The sequence below is a fragment of the Arachis hypogaea genome, chromosome 20, assembly GCF_003086295.3.
Source record: "Arachis hypogaea cultivar Tifrunner chromosome 20, arahy.Tifrunner.gnm2.J5K5, whole genome shotgun sequence".
In the NCBI taxonomy this organism is placed as follows: Eukaryota; Viridiplantae; Streptophyta; class Magnoliopsida; order Fabales; family Fabaceae; genus Arachis; species Arachis hypogaea.
In genome coordinates this window covers 11,217,593-11,234,423 of record NC_092055.1, presented here as the reverse complement: position 1 = coordinate 11,234,423, position 16,831 = coordinate 11,217,593, and the positions used below count along the sequence as shown (strand labels likewise).

Here is a 16,831-nt window from a genome sequence, read left to right as displayed (position 1 = left end):
TACAACACCCGACTTGTGGCATAAGGTTTCTCACAAAGGCCCGGTATAGATTATGAAGAAACGTATTCCCCTGTAGTGGATGCGATAAAATTGCGTTATTTGGTCAGTTTAACTGCATATCATAAACTACATATGCATTTAATGGATGTGGTAACAGCCTACTTATACGGCTCATTAGATCGTGATATCTATATGAAAGTCCCTGAAGGACTGAAGATATCTAAACCATCCAATGAATATTCGCAGGGATTATACTCGATTAAATTGCAAAGATCTTTATATGGTCTAAAGTAATCTAGACGAATGTGGTATAATCGTCTTACTGAGTATCTGACCAAAAACGGATTTAAGAATGATGATATCTGCCCATGTGTTTTCATAAAGAAATCTGCATCTGAATTCATTATAATTGTTGTGTACGTTGATGATTTAAATATCATTGGAACTCTTAAAGAGATTCCAACAATTATAAAAACTCTAAAAGAAGAGTTTGAGATGAAAGATCTTAGAAAAACTAAATTCTGTCTTGACCTGCAGATCGAACACACAACAATTGGGATCTTCATTCATCAAAAAACATACACAGAAAAGATCTTGAAGAGATTTTATATGGATATGTCACATCCATTAAGTACTCCAATGATTGTAAGCCCTTTGGATGTGAATAAGGATCAATTCCTGTGGATTGATTGATCAGAAGATAGCTCCAATTGTCCTATTTGAAGATAATACATCATGCATTACTCAACTTAATGGCGGATATATCAAAGGCGATAGAACAAAGCATATTTCTCCCAAATTATTCTTCACTCATAATCTTCAAAATCAAGGGACAATTGATATTCAACAGATCCATTCAAGTGATAATCTCACAGATTTATTTACAAAGTCACTCCCAAAATCCTCTTTTGAAAGATTGGTACAACAGATTGGGATGCACCGATTTTGAGACATTAAATGATGTCGACAAGAGGGGAAGACTGTATTCTTTTTTCCTTGGTCAGGTTTTTTTTCATTGGGTTTTTCTTGACAAGGTTTGAAGGTTGTAGTGGGCTTAGAGAAGGGGGGTTGAATCTATGCCTTTCTTTTAGTTACCGAAATAACCCCTTTTCTTTAAACTTGCTATTCTGATTCTGTTTGAACTCAGTAGCAGAAATTTATGAGACAATTTATTTTTGTCTCATGAATATCAGAAAACAGAACATAGTAGAGAAGAGAGAAGCAAACACCAGCATGTATCTTGGTTCGGTTGCCATGTGCTATGCAACCTACGTCCAGTCTCCTCCACAACAATGGAGGAATTTCCACTATAGTTAAAAGTATTACATATGCCAATTTCACAGGATTGACCCAGTCCTCTCACACTCAAGTTCTAATCTAACTTGACATTGGTTATGCTAATACCTAACTCTTTACTCTTAGTGCTAACCCAACTAAGAAAGGGATACCTCACAGGTACAAGATACAAGACACAGACATACCTAAAGAAATCTGAAAATGACTCTAGGCTTTTCTCTCAAATGTATCACTCAGCCTCTTTCCACTCATAGCTTTTACTTGAACTCTCTCAATATGCCTTTTCACTCAAGAAATTACAGAAAGATAAACATTGAAAAGTAAAATACAATCTGCAATAACATGAAGGAGATTGACTTCATCAACAGACTTTTTGCTATGTAATAAACTGGATTTGCATGTCTCTGATTCAGTTCTTCATGTTTGGCGGAATGCTTCTTTGAAAGAAAGCACTGTCCAAGTAGAGGAACTTCTTCAGAGAAATTCTTCACAGAACAAAAAACTCAAACGCTGGTTTACTCTCCTTGCTTCTGAATGAGCAGAAATCCTATTTTATCTCCTTGTATGTTGCTGGGTTCTTCTTCCTAGGTCAACTTCTTGAGCACTGTGTTTCACCAACCCACAAACTCACTTTTTCTCATTAATCCTCAAAGTAGAAACTTTGCTTTTGACATTCTCTTGTTGACCGAAAGCCATAAAACAACATCCACAAAAGTCTTCCAATGGTAAACCGGATCTGAGCCATTGAGAAGCTACTTGGTCCCCAAGAATCACTTATGATCGTAGATACAGAGCAGATTGTAACAGAAATCAACTTTCCGTTGTATCCCATTTCGGACTGAGCAGAGGATTGGGAAGAAGAGAAGAAATCAGTATGCATGCAATAGAAAATGGGTTACCTTTAACCTTTGCCTTAGCTTGATTTGGTTTGATATGGTTGATTAGACATCTGCCTTTCAAGCTTAATCTCTCTCTTTCTTGCTTCTTTGGTGATTAACTTAGGGAAGAAGCTCTCTCTCTCTCTCTCGTTATTTTCTGACCAACACACAAAAGTGAACATTGCTTGTGATGTGAGATCAATTTGGAGGGATTTATTACTAACGGGCTTGGATCGGATTTGATTCATGCAACCCGTTTGGCCCATCTAACTTTTGTTTTTCTTTGGACTTCTATTTATGTTATAATCCACCAGCCTTATTTATATTTTTCTTATTCACTTGGGCTGTTGCTTCATATATGTTTTGGCCTGCAACACTAAACCAACATAATCAAAACTAATTGAGTAATTAGCCCAATAAATCAATGTTTGTCATCATTAATTATAGTGGAGTAAAGTATCATTTTTGTCCCCAACGTTTGGAGTAAATCCTACTTGTATCCCTAACGTTTGAATCGTCCTATTTATATCCTTAACGTTTGTAAAAGTGATTCAATGTTATCCTGCCGTCAATTACACATCATGATCGCTTTAGTTTGAGTTTTAAAAATCTCTTCTTGAAATTAGAATACAAATGTCTGGAATAGAATCGATGATCTACTTCGAAAAATAGCTCATCAAATGTTGAAACTAATTCCTACAACATTTACATAATTCACTTTTCTAGGGACATAATTGAATCTAAACACAAATAGTAGATATAATATTAAAATCGAACACATCTAAGTGAGACCTAATTGAGAATGAATACATCCAAGTGAGAATAATTGAAAAATATAATCTGATTTGTTAGTATAATTGATAGTAGGATAACATTGAATCACTTTTATAAACGTTAAGGATACAAATAGGACGATTTAAACGTTAGGGACACAAATAGAACTTACCCCAAACGTTGGGGACAAAAACGATACTTTACTCTATTAGTTAATTACTTAACTCAACAAGGTTTTTAATGAGGCAGTCCCCATCACAAAAGATATTGTATTCTTTTTATTTCACTAAAGTTTTTTCTCATTGGATTTTTCTTTAGTAAGGTTTGAACGATGCATAATCTTAAATGGTCATCCAACAGAGAGTGTTGTGATAAGAATGAAGGATGTGGATGCCCATTTCCAAGAGAATCACATTAAATGAAAGTTGAAAAATAAACACTTCATGCATGTATAAATAGGACATGATCGGATGTCATATATACACGAACAATCAATAAAATTCTCTCTCTCTTATACTGACACACTCTTCTCTCTCTTTTTATTTATTTATTTTATATTTGTTATCTCTTCCTTATTTATTTATTTAGTTATTTCATAACAAAAAAAAATACTACATGTATATTATTAGTCATCAAGTAAATATGCATTTTTAAATATTTATATATATTATTTTATATATTTTTAATATATATTTTATGTTTTAAATAGTTGACTTTTATATGCATTATACATACATTATAATTGAATTTAATATTGAATTGTTTGGCTAATTGCATTTAAGTCAAACAGAATATTAAAATTGTTATTTATTTTGTTGTAATCTTTTTTAAGAAAAATAACACGAGTCAATATTTTTAATAAATAAAATTGAAATGATCATACTTACTTACAGATTATTAGCAAGATTCAATAAATTCTGAATTCTATTGAGAAAGTAATAATAACTAAATTATTTCAATTAAGATATTGGAAAGTTACATTATCAAAGAATATAAGAACTTGAGATATAAAGAAGATAAAGACGAAATCGTAACAAATGTTGGAAACTTGAGATATAAAAGGAACGAAAAATAGAAAGCTCGAAGTAAAGGAGGTGTTTTGGTTCTCATTCTCGTTGTCTGAAAGCCAAACCCCGAAGTGCCACTCCAACTTATGACTCGGACTCTAAACTCAGTGAGTGATGTCAACGAGTCGCCGAAGCGAAGATCAACAACACAAGGAGCAAGTTCCAGAGCTCAGCAAAACCCTAAAAGAAGGAGAGAGGATTCTCGCCCCTACGCGGCGACCCGATGGAACCCTCCGAAAAGCCATTCGCATCAGAGCTGGCTATACCCCTCAAGAAGAAGTCGCCATTTATCAACCCAAAGCTGCTCTGGTACCCTAATCGTTCTCTCTTTCCAAAGCTCGATTCTTTGTCCCCTTTTACGAAACCCCATTGTTCCTTTTCTATGATAATTCGACTTATTTGCAAACATTTTTTTTATCGCCCTTAGAATCCGAGGCAATTTGACTTGATAAAGATTGGATCTTTACCAGGACGCTTCACTAGAAGCACGTTTTTGTTCTGTTAACGGTGGGCAACGTTTAATTTTCTGGATTTTGGATAATGTTGATGATGCAGTTGAAGAAAGAGATGGCATCACACAGTGGACCTCCGGGTTATGATCCTGCATTGGATAATTCAAAACCAAAGACGAAATCGGTAAAGAGGAACGAAAGGAAGAAGGAAAAACGACTTCAGGTATGTCACATTGTGTCTCACTCTCTCTCACTGTCATTTCTTTTGGTGTTTATAGTAGAATACATTGGAACAAGTTAGGTGCAGCATCTCAAAGGCTATTGTGCAATGTACAAAGATTCTTTCTTTCAGGCTGTGAACTTTGAAGTCAAACAAATTACTAAGTTCTTACCAAAACAACTAGTAATAAAGTCTCTCTTGCTTTCTTGTGTGATTCCTCTAGGCTGCCCTTGAAAAGGAAAAGAATTTAGAATTAAATGTAACCGAAGATAGTACGAAGCTAGAAGCAGTTAAGAATGATCTTGGATCAGAATCTGTCCAGTCGCTAACATCTCAGATTAATGAACTAGCTGTTTCTGGAAGTTCTTCCGTTGCTTCTCCTGTCACGGACTCTACAGAAGGTTTAGACTCATCTGGCTGCAGCCAAGATATTGATAAAAAGATTCGAGCACTGAAAAAGAAGGTACGCCGGCTATGCTTCATGATTTTCTGCATTACTGGAGATTTTGACAGATAACTTTCTCCAACAATATCAAATAAAAGCTTCTACCTGAATCAATTGTTTTTGAGCTAACAACGGTAGTGTGTTGAAATTCCTTATATTAAAAGCCATTTGTGCTGCATGCATGTATCTTGAATGATATTCTTTGTCTGTTACCCATAGGACTTATTTATGATTTGAAGTCCGAAGTTATATTTATGGCAGATAGTATGCCCAGTGATCTAACTTATATTCTTCAGTCTCATGGTATTTTTAAATGAAGAAATATTGAAGATTAGCAGTTTTTTCTTAGTGGCAATCATGGATATCATATTTGGTCATAGCGTAGGCAATCCTTTGAGTTTCCATTTGCCAGTTTGAAGTCAAATACTCCTCGCTTTCAATTTTGGTTTAGTGACATGGTATTCTGTTAATTAATTTTCTACTATCTATCTTCTATCATTTATGATTGGGGACTACACATGGCAATGACAGAACTAGTGTATTACATCAAACAATTAAGTTCATGCCTCCTGTTTGTAAGTTTGTAGTTGTTAGGTGGCTATAGCCCATATATATAGTGGTTTTCAAAGAAAATCACAGGATGCTTGTGCACCGGGCTTCCCTTTTTTTTAAACATATATGAATTCCAATCTCTTTCAATTTGTGTTGATCATATTGATTTTGTTCGTCTTAACTTCATGGCTTCATTCAAATATTTGATTATCAAAGAATCATTCAGAAAGCATGGATTCTGTGTTCCTTTGTTGTATTTCTGTAGGTTGTTTGTTTAATGCTGGTTACTTTTGAAACATTGTTAGAGGCTATCCAATGAGATTTTTAGGCTGAAAAAAGATACAAATACTGTGGGAAAATTGAATTGAAAATTATAATGATTACATAGATACGTGTCTTCTAGTTTCTTCATCTTCTGATAAGCGAGTAGAGTGACTAATCAGCATTGAGCGAAAATGCCACCGAATTGGTATTTGGTAATGCTTTTCACTTTCTCCTAACATTTGATTGTTGGATGCAGATACGACAGACAGAAAGCCTCCAGCAGAAAGCTGCAGAGCAAGATATGAAGCCTGAGCAGTTAGAGAAGCTAGCAAAACTGGAAGATTGGCGTAATGAGCTAAGACTTTTGGAGGAAAGGGTGAAACGACAGCAGCATGACCAAAGTCTTAGAACTACTAAATTAAATTAGCAAGAATCTTTGGTTCAGATTTATGCTTTCTTGATACACATTATGGCAACACATTAACCTATCAAGGATTTTCTAGTGTATTTTGCTTCAATGTTTTGGTAGATATGCAGATATGCTTACTTGTGCTCAAGAGAAGGATAGTATTTGTACTTTGTGATTACTTGAAATTTTTTAGCACTGATTCCTTGCAACGGGTTTATTCACCAAAAGTTTGTTTTAGTCGTTTACCTACAATGGAGATTAGGAAAAGTTGTTCTTAGCTAATCAAATCTTGTAATCTTTAACTTTTTAAAGTGAAAAAAAAATATTATTTTGGTCTCCAACGTTGTGGGTGAAAATCATTTTCTGAAGATTTCTTTTTCAAAATCATCCCAAATGTTTTTATATATTTGCATTTTCATTCTTTTATCAATTAACAGAACTGCTAAAAATAGCTTTTTCTCCCAGGAAACATCAGTAAAATCCCCTAAAGTTTGAAGAAGGAAAAAAGTAGGGATGTACATAAAAAAAACTAAAATTAATCGGTTAAAAAATCTTAACTATATTTTGGTTAACCAATTTAATAAAATAACTTTAAAAACTATATTCATATTTTTCAAAACCTCCTCAAGTCTCCCCTCTTTGGCGCTTCTCCAGTTCTCCTTTGTATGTCGCCGTCAACAATTCTTTTCCTTTGCCTCTCGCCAGAGCTCGTCGGTGGTTCGTCAGACCTTTGCCTTTTCGAGTCTTCACTTTGATTCACGACTGTCTCTTTGCCTCGACCTACCATTCTTGCTGTCGGAGTATCTAATTTCTGTACTATATACAAATATTTATGTGCTATGTATAAAATTTTTTATACTATATCAATAAGTTTGTATTATATGCCAATGAGTTATAACTCAAATGGCATAGTCTCCCCATACTCAATTAAGAGGTTGCAGGTTAGAGTCTCCTATCTTTGGTAAAAAAAATAAAAATAAAATAAATTTGTATTATATATAAAAAATTTTGTATTCTATCAATAAGTTTTTGTGCTTCTCCATAAAATACTTATATGCTGTAGAAACACAAAAAAAAAATATATCCAGGCAATTTTTGTTAATTTAATTAAAAAAACACTTGTTTATGGTCCAAAAATAATTGAAATCTGTCTAAAACATATTTTAAATATACCAAAAATATGATACATGGCCAAGAAAAAGCATAATTATATATTGCTATCTCATCTGTGACGGTCAACATGTTCATTAAAAAAAACACGTGAAGCATTCGTAGGAGTGTGCAAGTGCCAAATATATATATATATATATATATATATATATATATATATATATATATATATATATATATATATATACACAATGCGGTTTTTTGTTTTTTTTGGAGGGGGGGGGGGGATGACGGCCGGGACGGGGTTGTTGGTCATATATATGCACAATGCCTCAATCTCTACTCTCAGGCTGGCGATTTGTATTCAATATATTGGTGAATTGGGACGGAAATGAACCCCTGTATGCCTCAGAGACAGCAGTTGCAGTTTCTGATAGTTCCCTATTCATCTCTGAAATTTTAGACCCCACGTATTCTTTATACTTTGATACTGAATCAACCAACTTCAGGAGCTCACGAGCACGCATTTGTATTTCTTCTTCACTTTGCTTAATTGCTTCCTGCAAATTCAATTGGGCAGCCTGAAAAAGAAACCAGAACGGATGCAATCATGTTACACAAGAACTATGCCAGAAACATAGCTTATCTCTCAAGATTGATAGAGTCCTAAACACAATGAAGAGAATGACGCCAGAGACATGTTCAAGTCTTGACAAATTCAATTACTTACTGAAGAATTAACAACCATGGAATTACCTTCAGAACCTCAGCTGCCTCTCTTTCCATAATGTCCAGGTCATGACCTGCTACGTGGACATCCTCCAACATTCGCTTTGCTTCAGCTGAACATCTATTTACATAATCTTGTGTTTCATTCTTTATCATGTTTACTTCAGCTTCCATCTGGTGGATAATGTAACACACAGCAGAAGAACAAAAGTCAGGAAACAGTTTTCACAGGGTAGATGATTTCTGCTTCCAATACGCATCTAAATGATTCTGACAAAGTGCGAAAAGATTGCCAGAAAATATAGAGAAACTAAATCAACAGTAGATGCAAAGCATAAATTTAGTTTGTGTGTAATACAGTAGAGTAAATATGGCAGCTAAAAGATGGAATAAAAAAACATATTTTGAACAGCTGAATCATCTGCAATTACTGCAGACATGATTGTAAATTTGTAATGCAAGTACAATTGAATAATTGATGATTCTAAATTCCCAAGCACAGAAAAACAACAAAACTATAAAGACGACTCAAGTATGATAAGTCATTGCGTTGGAAACATAGGTAAAATGTATAAGCTACAGTAAAGACCCTGGACCAACTCCTACATTCCAAAAGCAGAGCAGCATGCTGCCACCATCACTTAAATTAAATTTACACCTATTCATTATTGCATTTTGTTAATAGCAAAACTTTCCAGTAGAAGAACATCAAGTTCACAATTATCTTTGGCTAATCTACACAGATGAAAATCAAAATCTCCCCCTAGAAGGTTGAAACTTAAAGTGACACAGCATAGCACACACTGGTTATCTGTGACAGGATAAAAGTATAGAATCAACATTAATAAAGTTCTGAGCATGATCATGCACTTACTTTATCAATCTGTGACTGCAATGTTGCAACATTATTTCTTTTTTGCTCAAGCCTAGCAGCATTTTCATTGGACATTTGCTGATAGGAAATTAACTCTTCCCATCTCCCCATAGAAATCTTCTTAATGTCCTCAGTGTATGAGTTAAGTGCAGGCTTCAGACTCAATTTATGGTCAAAACCCATAATCTCAGCAGGCGTAGTTCCCTTGGCATTCAACTGATACTGAATATCATCACCGATCTTCAACCTAGAAACACCAGCAAGGAGGTTTAGATGTCCAGACTTGACTGTAAAGACAGACAACAAACACAACATCTATCTAATAGAAATAAGATCAATAGAATTTGCTTCATTCTAACAAAACAGTCAATAATCTATAGATATTATTAATGGAGCACAATTCAACCTCCTCAGCTCTTGGTTGCAATCCAAAGCAAGCACCTCAAGCTCCTTGAACTTGTGAGAAAGATTATTCTCCAGTTCCCAGAACTTGTCCTCCCAAACATTCCGGGCAAGCTCGCCCTCCTGGATCTCCCTCTCCAAAGCCTGCAACTCCCTCTTCATCCTCTCCACATCCCTCACATTCACAGGCTGTGCCTCTACCGTCCTCCTGAGTTCCTTGTTCTCCTCGCAAACCCTACGGTTCTCCTGCTCCTTCGCCTCCAGAACCTTCTCCTTCTCTGCCAGCACCTTCTCCATCTCCTCAATCTTCCTCCCAACATCCTCAATCAGAAGATTAAACTTCTTCACATCGTCCTCTAGCATGCCCTTGTAATCAAAACAAACAACAATTGAGCAGTCAAACCAAACTGAATTCAAAATAGAGGAATTCTAAGTCATCTAACTACCTTAGTCTTCTCCAGCTCCTCCTTCTTTACGGGATGCAACCTCAGCCTCTCCAAGTCATCCCTCAAACTCTTGAGCTCATTGTTGGCAGCCTCGAGCTTCTCCTGGGCGAGGGCCTTCTGGTGGTTGAGCTTGTCGATGATGTCGAGTTCGAGTTCTTCAACCACATCATCATGGCCCTTAATGTAGTTAAGATAGGAATTGAGGGTGTACTGGTGGAGAAGGTTGACCTGGAGGAGGGAAGAGACGGTATTGGAGGTGGATTGGGAGAGGTGAGAGCCGAAGGAGGCGATCTGAAGGAGCCAGTGAATGAGTGCGAGCAAGTAAGGCCACTGGTGAGGGGCAGCGGGGGATTTGAGGATGGACTTGTTGAGCTTGAACGGGTAATTGAGGCGCTTCAGGAGAGGGGGAAGATCCTCTTCGAGTTTCGACACAGGGTACTCGATCTCTCTCAGAAGGAACTGTAGGGTTTCGATGATGACCTTCGCGGAAGGTGTGGTGCCGCCGGATTTGAACCTGATGGTAGAGTCCCGCGACTTTAGGAACGAGTTGATGGCGGAAATCACCGATTGCTGAAAGTGGCGCTCCTTGTAGTCCTCGAACCTCGTGCGCCCCGCGCCGCCTCCGGCGGAAGAAGGGCGGCTGCTTGCGAAACTGGCGTCGGAGTCGCGGGGGAACTGATTGCGCTGATGGAAATCCAGCGGAGTTGGCGGCGGAATGAATGAGTCGTTGGGTTGTCGGCGGGATCCAGCGCCGGGTCTCATATCGGCTGTTAACGGTGGTTGGAGTCGGAGAACACTGAAATCCGTGTGAGAGTGAGAGGTTACTTTGCAGGGAGGGGGGTGTTCCGGCAAAAAAGATGGGGAATTTTAGGGAAAAAATAGTTTATTTTTATTGGCTTTTTATATTAACTAGGATGAAATGCATTTGCGCGGGAATAAAGTTTTGTTAATTTTTTAAAAAATAAAATTATTTAATATATCTAATATATTTTGGATAAAATTCTCATATCTAATTAATATTATATTTTAAAAAAAATAATCATACTAATTTAATTGTTAATATAAGAAAAGAAAAAATATAGTCAAATATTTCATATTTATTTATAACAATTATTCATATCATATAGTAAAAAATTACATAAATTAAGTATCAAGTTAATATACTATACATATTTTAAATTTTAGAACATAAAAAAACCTAAATTTTAAAATATAATACATATTCAAAAATAACACCAAAAAATTTTAAACCACCTAAATAATTACGTGCCCATTAATAAGAAAATAAAATATGTCCAAGACAATTTAACATATAGTAAAATATGTGTCACACATAGTAATACATAGGAGGTCATTTTTTTATAAGCTCTAAGATCGTTCAATCAACAACTCTATCTGACGGTTAGGTAAGGAGTCGAGCTTCTAGATAATCTTGTCCCATTCCTTTAAATTGTATACTATACAACATTCTTTCCATTCAACCCCAAACTTCCATTCTTCATCTATTCCTCCATTTTTCAGTAAGTGAAAAAAGAATACATTCTTGTCTACGTTGGAAGGTGGACCAGTGATCTTCCAAACCGAACCATCTCCAGAGAGTTTAAGATATGCAACAAATTTTCAGAACAGATACTGTAATAAATGATTCATAGTTAGGATAAAAAGAGTATTTTTATATATAATGAATAACAGATACAGAACGAATATTTAATAAGTTTGCAAAAAAAAAAATGAAATCATTCTTTTGAGATTAACTTTTTTTTTTAAATCAAACAGCTCAACACAATAGTAGTGGAGCGACCAGGTTAACTAACTAAAAACAAGCGGACCTAACAAAAATAATTACACAACACCGTCCCTATGTCATCTCCGGCATAGCCATCAACAACTAAAGGGATCCCCACCACTCCACTCGTTAGTACTACTCGAAGATATGCTGATGATTTCTTCAACTCCTTTCCTTGTGTGCTGAAAAATCCGTCTATTTCTTTCCAACCATAAGTTCCAGACGATCGCGCAGAAGCACCTCAACCGGTGATTACGCTCTTCCATCCTTTGCGGTTCTTCTGTCCAACTAAGAAAGTGTTCTTTCATCGATCCCGGGTAAGACCACCGTCGGCCAAAGGCTAAGATCCAAGCACTCCATACCTGCCATGCAAAGATACATCCTAAAAACAAGTGATGTACATCCTCCACCCCGTTGTTACAAAGAACACAAGTAGCATCTTCCTGGCTGATAATTCCAAACCTGCTCAAGCTGTCCTTTATATTCACTCTTCCTATCAGAACAAACCAGACAAAGAGCTCCACTCTTGGCGGAACCAGCCCCTTCCAAATAGGGGTGGCAAACGGGCCTAAACCCGCCGGGCCGCCCCGCATAACCCGCCAAAAAAGGCGGGCTGGGCTGGAAAATTGGGACCGCCAAATAACAAAAGCCCGCCTAACCCGCACCGCTTAAACCGTGGGCTTTGGCGGGGCGGGGCGGGCTTCCCCGCCGGGCTTTGTGTTTTTTTAGTGAGGGGGTATTTTTACAATTTTTTGCCAAAACCTAACTTCCCCCAACCTAACTTACAAGAGTATGAAGATAAAAATTGAGTGATTTGGATTATGTTTATGTTACTTTGGAGACAATATTTATAATTATGTTTTAAATTATGTTTATTTTGCTTTGGAGAGAATATTTATACTTATGTTTTGGATGAAAACTTGGTTTATAATTATGTTTATTAGATATTTATAATTAAAAAGATTTTAATGTTTATGAATATAAAAAATATAATTTTTATGCCTTTAGAAATTATAATAGTTAAAAGTAAAAAATAGAAAAGATTTTTTTATATTTTTATATATATTATTTAATAGTTAAAAGTTAAAAAAAAAAGAGGATACTTGGCGGGCTTAGCCCGCCGTTAGGCGGGGCGGGCCAGCCCGCCAAAGGGCGGGCTTCTGGCGGGGCGGGGCGGGGCGGGGCGGGCTTCCCCGCTTGCCACCCCTACTTCCAAATAGTCCTGGTGAAGCTATAGCTGGTTACCTCCGCTGGGACCAGTTCCTCCTGCATCACCTGCACAAATGAGTAAGTCGTAAAAACACCTCGCCTATCATATTTCCACACCACTCTGTCCTCTCTGTTATGAATTAATTTCACAGGTCTCAAAACCTCATGTAATGCACTCAGTAATTCCAACTCCCATTGGAAGAGCTCTCTCCTCCATTGGAAGTTCCAAATCCACTCAAGTCCATCCCAAAAACCACAGTCCCCTATAACGGATCCACACTGGTTTGAAACAGAGAAAAGCCTCGGGAACCAGATCTTCAGAGGTCCACCAATCACCCATGCATCCTCCCAAAAACGTGTCCGACGCCCATCCCCAACCTCCATGGACAGGCCTGCGATCATCTTATCCCTTAGATGTTGGTTCATAATGTGTAACTGGCAAATATCCTTCCATGGTCCTCCTCTAGTAGGCGGTTCTTGAGTCGACAGAGGCTCATTGGGGTTTAGATTATGACAAGAAACTACAACTTTTTTTCACAATGGGCAATCTTCCTTTGCAAATCGCCACCACCACTTGAACAACAGCGCTGTGTTTCGAACCATAGCGTCCCCTACTCCCAGTCCACCTAGTTTCTTCGGCGCCTAGACCACTTCCCACCTTACTAATGCCATACCAGTCCTTCCCTCTTCTGAGCTCCACAGGAATCTTCTCTGTAGCGAAATCAATTTCTCAGCAACAGCTTTCGGCATCTTGAACAAGCTCAAATAGTATACTGGCAGACTGTTCAACACAGATTTGATAAGTACCAACTTCTCAGCTTTGTTCAACACCTTGGCCTTCCACAAGCTGAGTTTCTCCTCCACCTTGTCTATGATAGGCTTCCATGTCTTCACCAACCTTGGATTAGATCCTAGAGATATTCCAAGGTATTTAACTAGAAGAGCATCCCCCTTACAACTCAGTAGGTTACACATACGCTCGACCCATTGCTCGTCACAATTAATTGGAATTAGGCTGGACTTATCAAAATTGATACTCAAGCCTGACATCAACTCGAAGAATCGCAGAAGTCTCTTGTAATTCTTTATAGTCTCTTCCTCTGGTGGGCAGAAGATGATAGTGTCATCAGCAAACTGAAGATGTGACAATGGTACACTATCTCTACCAACCTGCAGCGGTGATATACGACCATTCCTCACTGCCTCTCCAATCATTCGATGCAGCACATCCACCACCAGCACAAACAAAAACAGAGACAGTGGGTCACCTTGCCTCAAACCTCTTTCCATGTTGAAAGGCTTAGATGGCGAGCCATTTATTAGCACCGACATAGACGCAGTTGTAGAACCTATGCACAATTACTCAAGAGGGGGGGTGAATTGAGTATTGCAACAACAATGAATCTTTTTGCGGAAGTTAAAGACAATATATAAAAGTGTTATTGTACTAGTATTTTTCCAAGAGCTTAACTCAATTGCTAAGCATTTATAAGGAGCTTTTACTTTCCAATAGACACCAACTCAAATAAATTGATCAAGCTTTTCACCAATCGGACTTAAGCTATTCCTTAAGTACTTACGAAGCTACTTTTCGATCACAATTTATTTGCTCAAAGGTAAAAGACAATAATATAGAAGAGATGAGTTTGGAGAGATGCAAACGCTATTTAGAGTGGTTCGGCACAATCCTTGTCCTACGTCCACTTTCTTTCTCAATCGCTATTGAGAAGTTCCACTATTGCCAAGCTTCAAGGTGCTCGCGCATAACCTTTTACAATCCGAGTCCTTAGTTTCTAACACCTCACGGTATATGATCACCACTCGTATACTAACCCACTCCACTTAGAGATTCCTTCTCTAAGATTTGCCTTGAGTGCTTAGTATACTTCTTTGGTATCCTCACCGACTATAGTGTTTATAACTCTTGACTCAACCTTGGAGATCACACTCCAATTTACAAAGTGTTACAAGAAAACAATTCTCAAAGAATTGTTGAGATGAAATGAGTACTCTCTAGAAGAGTGTATAATTACAAGTTTAGTACTATTGAACCAATTGATATTGCTCTCTCAAATTGTGTATTATAACACCTTAAAAATGTGTAGAATGAAAGAATATGAACAAGATAGTTTGCAAATACTCACATGTATGAAATAAGGCTTTAATCCATCTATTTATAGACTCCCCAAACCTTAGAAACGTTCGGGAGTTAATGGGATGGAGCCGTTTTGTTAAAACTAGCCGTTTTTTATGTTTTTGAATCATTTGCATCGATGCATAACACTTTGCATCGATGCAAATGTGTCTTTGAAGCTGAAATTTGAATTTTCAGCTAGGTTGCATCGATGCAAACATCTTTGCATCGATGCAAAAAGTCGTTGCATGCTTTGCATCGATGCAAGATGAGTGTGCATCGATGCAAACCTTAAATAATGGCTTAAAATCACTTCAAAATGCTTAGGATTGATCTCAAACTTGTTGGAGTCAATTCCTATGCTTTTGTACCTTTGAAAACAAGTTTTTAAACCATTTGGCTAGCATCGAATTGCAAGATGTGCATCAAAACATTTTGTGAGTGTGTGTTGAGAGATTTAGCAATTGGTTCTTAACAAGAAGTTACCTAAGTCCTAAGACACTATACTTGTCTTCAAACGTTGTGGACTTGAGTTTCTTGTTGATGTTGTGTTGCTTTCAACTCTTCATTCCTCAACGTTGAATGTTGGTTGATCTTTCAACATGCTTTTTCATTCAAGTTGTTTGTTGGTTTGTCATTTATCAAAACCTACGAATACAAACTTCGCATACAAGAAACATGGTTTACAATTTCCCCCTTTTTGATAATGACAAATCAATTTTTTTGAGGATATACATTTATAAATGATTTTGAAAGCAACAATAATGTACTTTGTTTTATAGAAAGCTTTGGAGAAGACTTCACAAAAAAAATTTTGCAGGAGTTCCCCCTAAATATGTGCATTTGTTCCCTTAACGGGCGTTTATCAAAGAAAACAATTTAGATATCAAAGTTTTTGCTTAGCGGAAGTCTTTTTGAAAACATTGTTTCGCAAACTTATTTCTTCTTTTCAAATCCTTAAACTTCTTCTTTTTCAAAAGTTTAAAATTTCAAATATCCTCAAACTTCTCTTCCCCCTTTTGACATTATCAAAAAGAAAGGATTTTGAAATGTGTCATAGAAGCATGCATAAAACAATGAAAATAGATATTTCCCCCTTTCAAAAAGCATTTGATTTCCTCTTTTTTATATATAAAACAAGCATGCATAATTCCCCCTGAATAAGTGAAATATATTAAAGCAAGCTCATTAACTTAAAATAGGGGTACCAAGCCTATTTTGAGTTATTCATCAAATAAGCATACAAGCATTAATCATTAAACAAAATTATGAAGAGCATATCAAAATATTAAAACCATAATAGAAATCCTTAGCTTACTAGGAGTTAGTTTAACAATTCATATAATGAAATAAACATAAAGCAATAAAAAGTGACTTGATGAAGAGGAGACAATCAATCTTGGTCTTCATCATCATCAGTGTCCTCTTCATATGGTAGGTGGATCCCGAAATGCTCATATAAGTCATCAATACGACGATCCAAGCGACCCGTGCGACGATCTACACGAGACACACGACGATTAAGTGCTTCAAGTTGCCTACCATGCTCTACGTCAATCCTTTGGATGTTTTGGTTGATGGATTGTAATTCTCTCATTATATCAACCAATGAGGGTGGTTCTTGAGCTTGAGGTGCTTGTGGAGGAGCTTCCTCTTGAGGACCTTGTTCATCAACATTTCTTCTTCCCATTTTGTTGAGAATATGAGTGTTGATACAAGATTGAGGAGGTACTTCCTTGGTAATCTCATTTGATACATCAATACCAACATAATCAAAGACTTTA

General features: G+C 36.8%; 2 protein-coding genes across 2 annotated transcripts; one reads left to right on the top strand and one right to left on the bottom strand.

The window, feature by feature from the left end:
- Positions 1–3,940: 3,940 nt before the first annotated feature.
- LOC112784594 (partner of Y14 and mago) lies at positions 3,941–6,584 on the top strand. The gene is made up of 4 exons (XM_025827856.2): positions 3,941–4,324; positions 4,571–4,690; positions 4,911–5,150; positions 6,205–6,584. The coding sequence occupies exons 1-4, from the start codon at positions 4,130–4,132 to the stop codon at positions 6,373–6,375; spliced, it is 726 nt and encodes a 241-aa protein (XP_025683641.1). The 5' UTR covers positions 3,941–4,129; the 3' UTR covers positions 6,376–6,584.
- A 1,118-nt stretch (positions 6,585–7,702) lies between these two features.
- On the bottom strand, positions 7,703–10,785 carry LOC112784169 (kinetochore protein NDC80 homolog). The gene is made up of 5 exons (XM_025827292.3): positions 9,919–10,785; positions 9,477–9,838; positions 9,071–9,317; positions 8,224–8,370; positions 7,703–8,048 (listed from the first exon to the last, which is right to left on the bottom strand). The coding sequence occupies exons 1-5, from the start codon at positions 10,678–10,680 to the stop codon at positions 7,800–7,802; spliced, it is 1,767 nt and encodes a 588-aa protein (XP_025683077.1). The 5' UTR covers positions 10,681–10,785; the 3' UTR covers positions 7,703–7,799.
- Positions 10,786–16,831: the final 6,046 nt, after the last annotated feature.

Coding starts and splice junctions, on each gene's coding strand:
- LOC112784594 (XM_025827856.2), top strand. CDS start 4,130: ATGTCAACGAGTCGCCGAAGCGAAGATCAACAACACAAGGAGCAAGTT. Junction 4,325..4,570: donor ATCAACCCAAAGCTGCTCTG/GTACCCTAATCG, acceptor TTGATGATGCAG/TTGAAGAAAGAGATGGCATC. Junction 5,151..6,204: donor TTCGAGCACTGAAAAAGAAG/GTACGCCGGCTA, acceptor TGTTGGATGCAG/ATACGACAGACAGAAAGCCT.
- LOC112784169 (XM_025827292.3), bottom strand. CDS start 10,680: ATGAGACCCGGCGCTGGATCCCGCCGACAACCCAACGACTCATTCATT. Junction 9,839..9,918: donor AGGAGCTGGAGAAGACTAAG/GTAGTTAGATGA, acceptor TTTGATTACAAG/GGCATGCTAGAGGACGATGT. Junction 8,371..9,070: donor TGCAGTCACAGATTGATAAA/GTAAGTGCATGA, acceptor ATTATCCACCAG/ATGGAAGCTGAAGTAAACAT.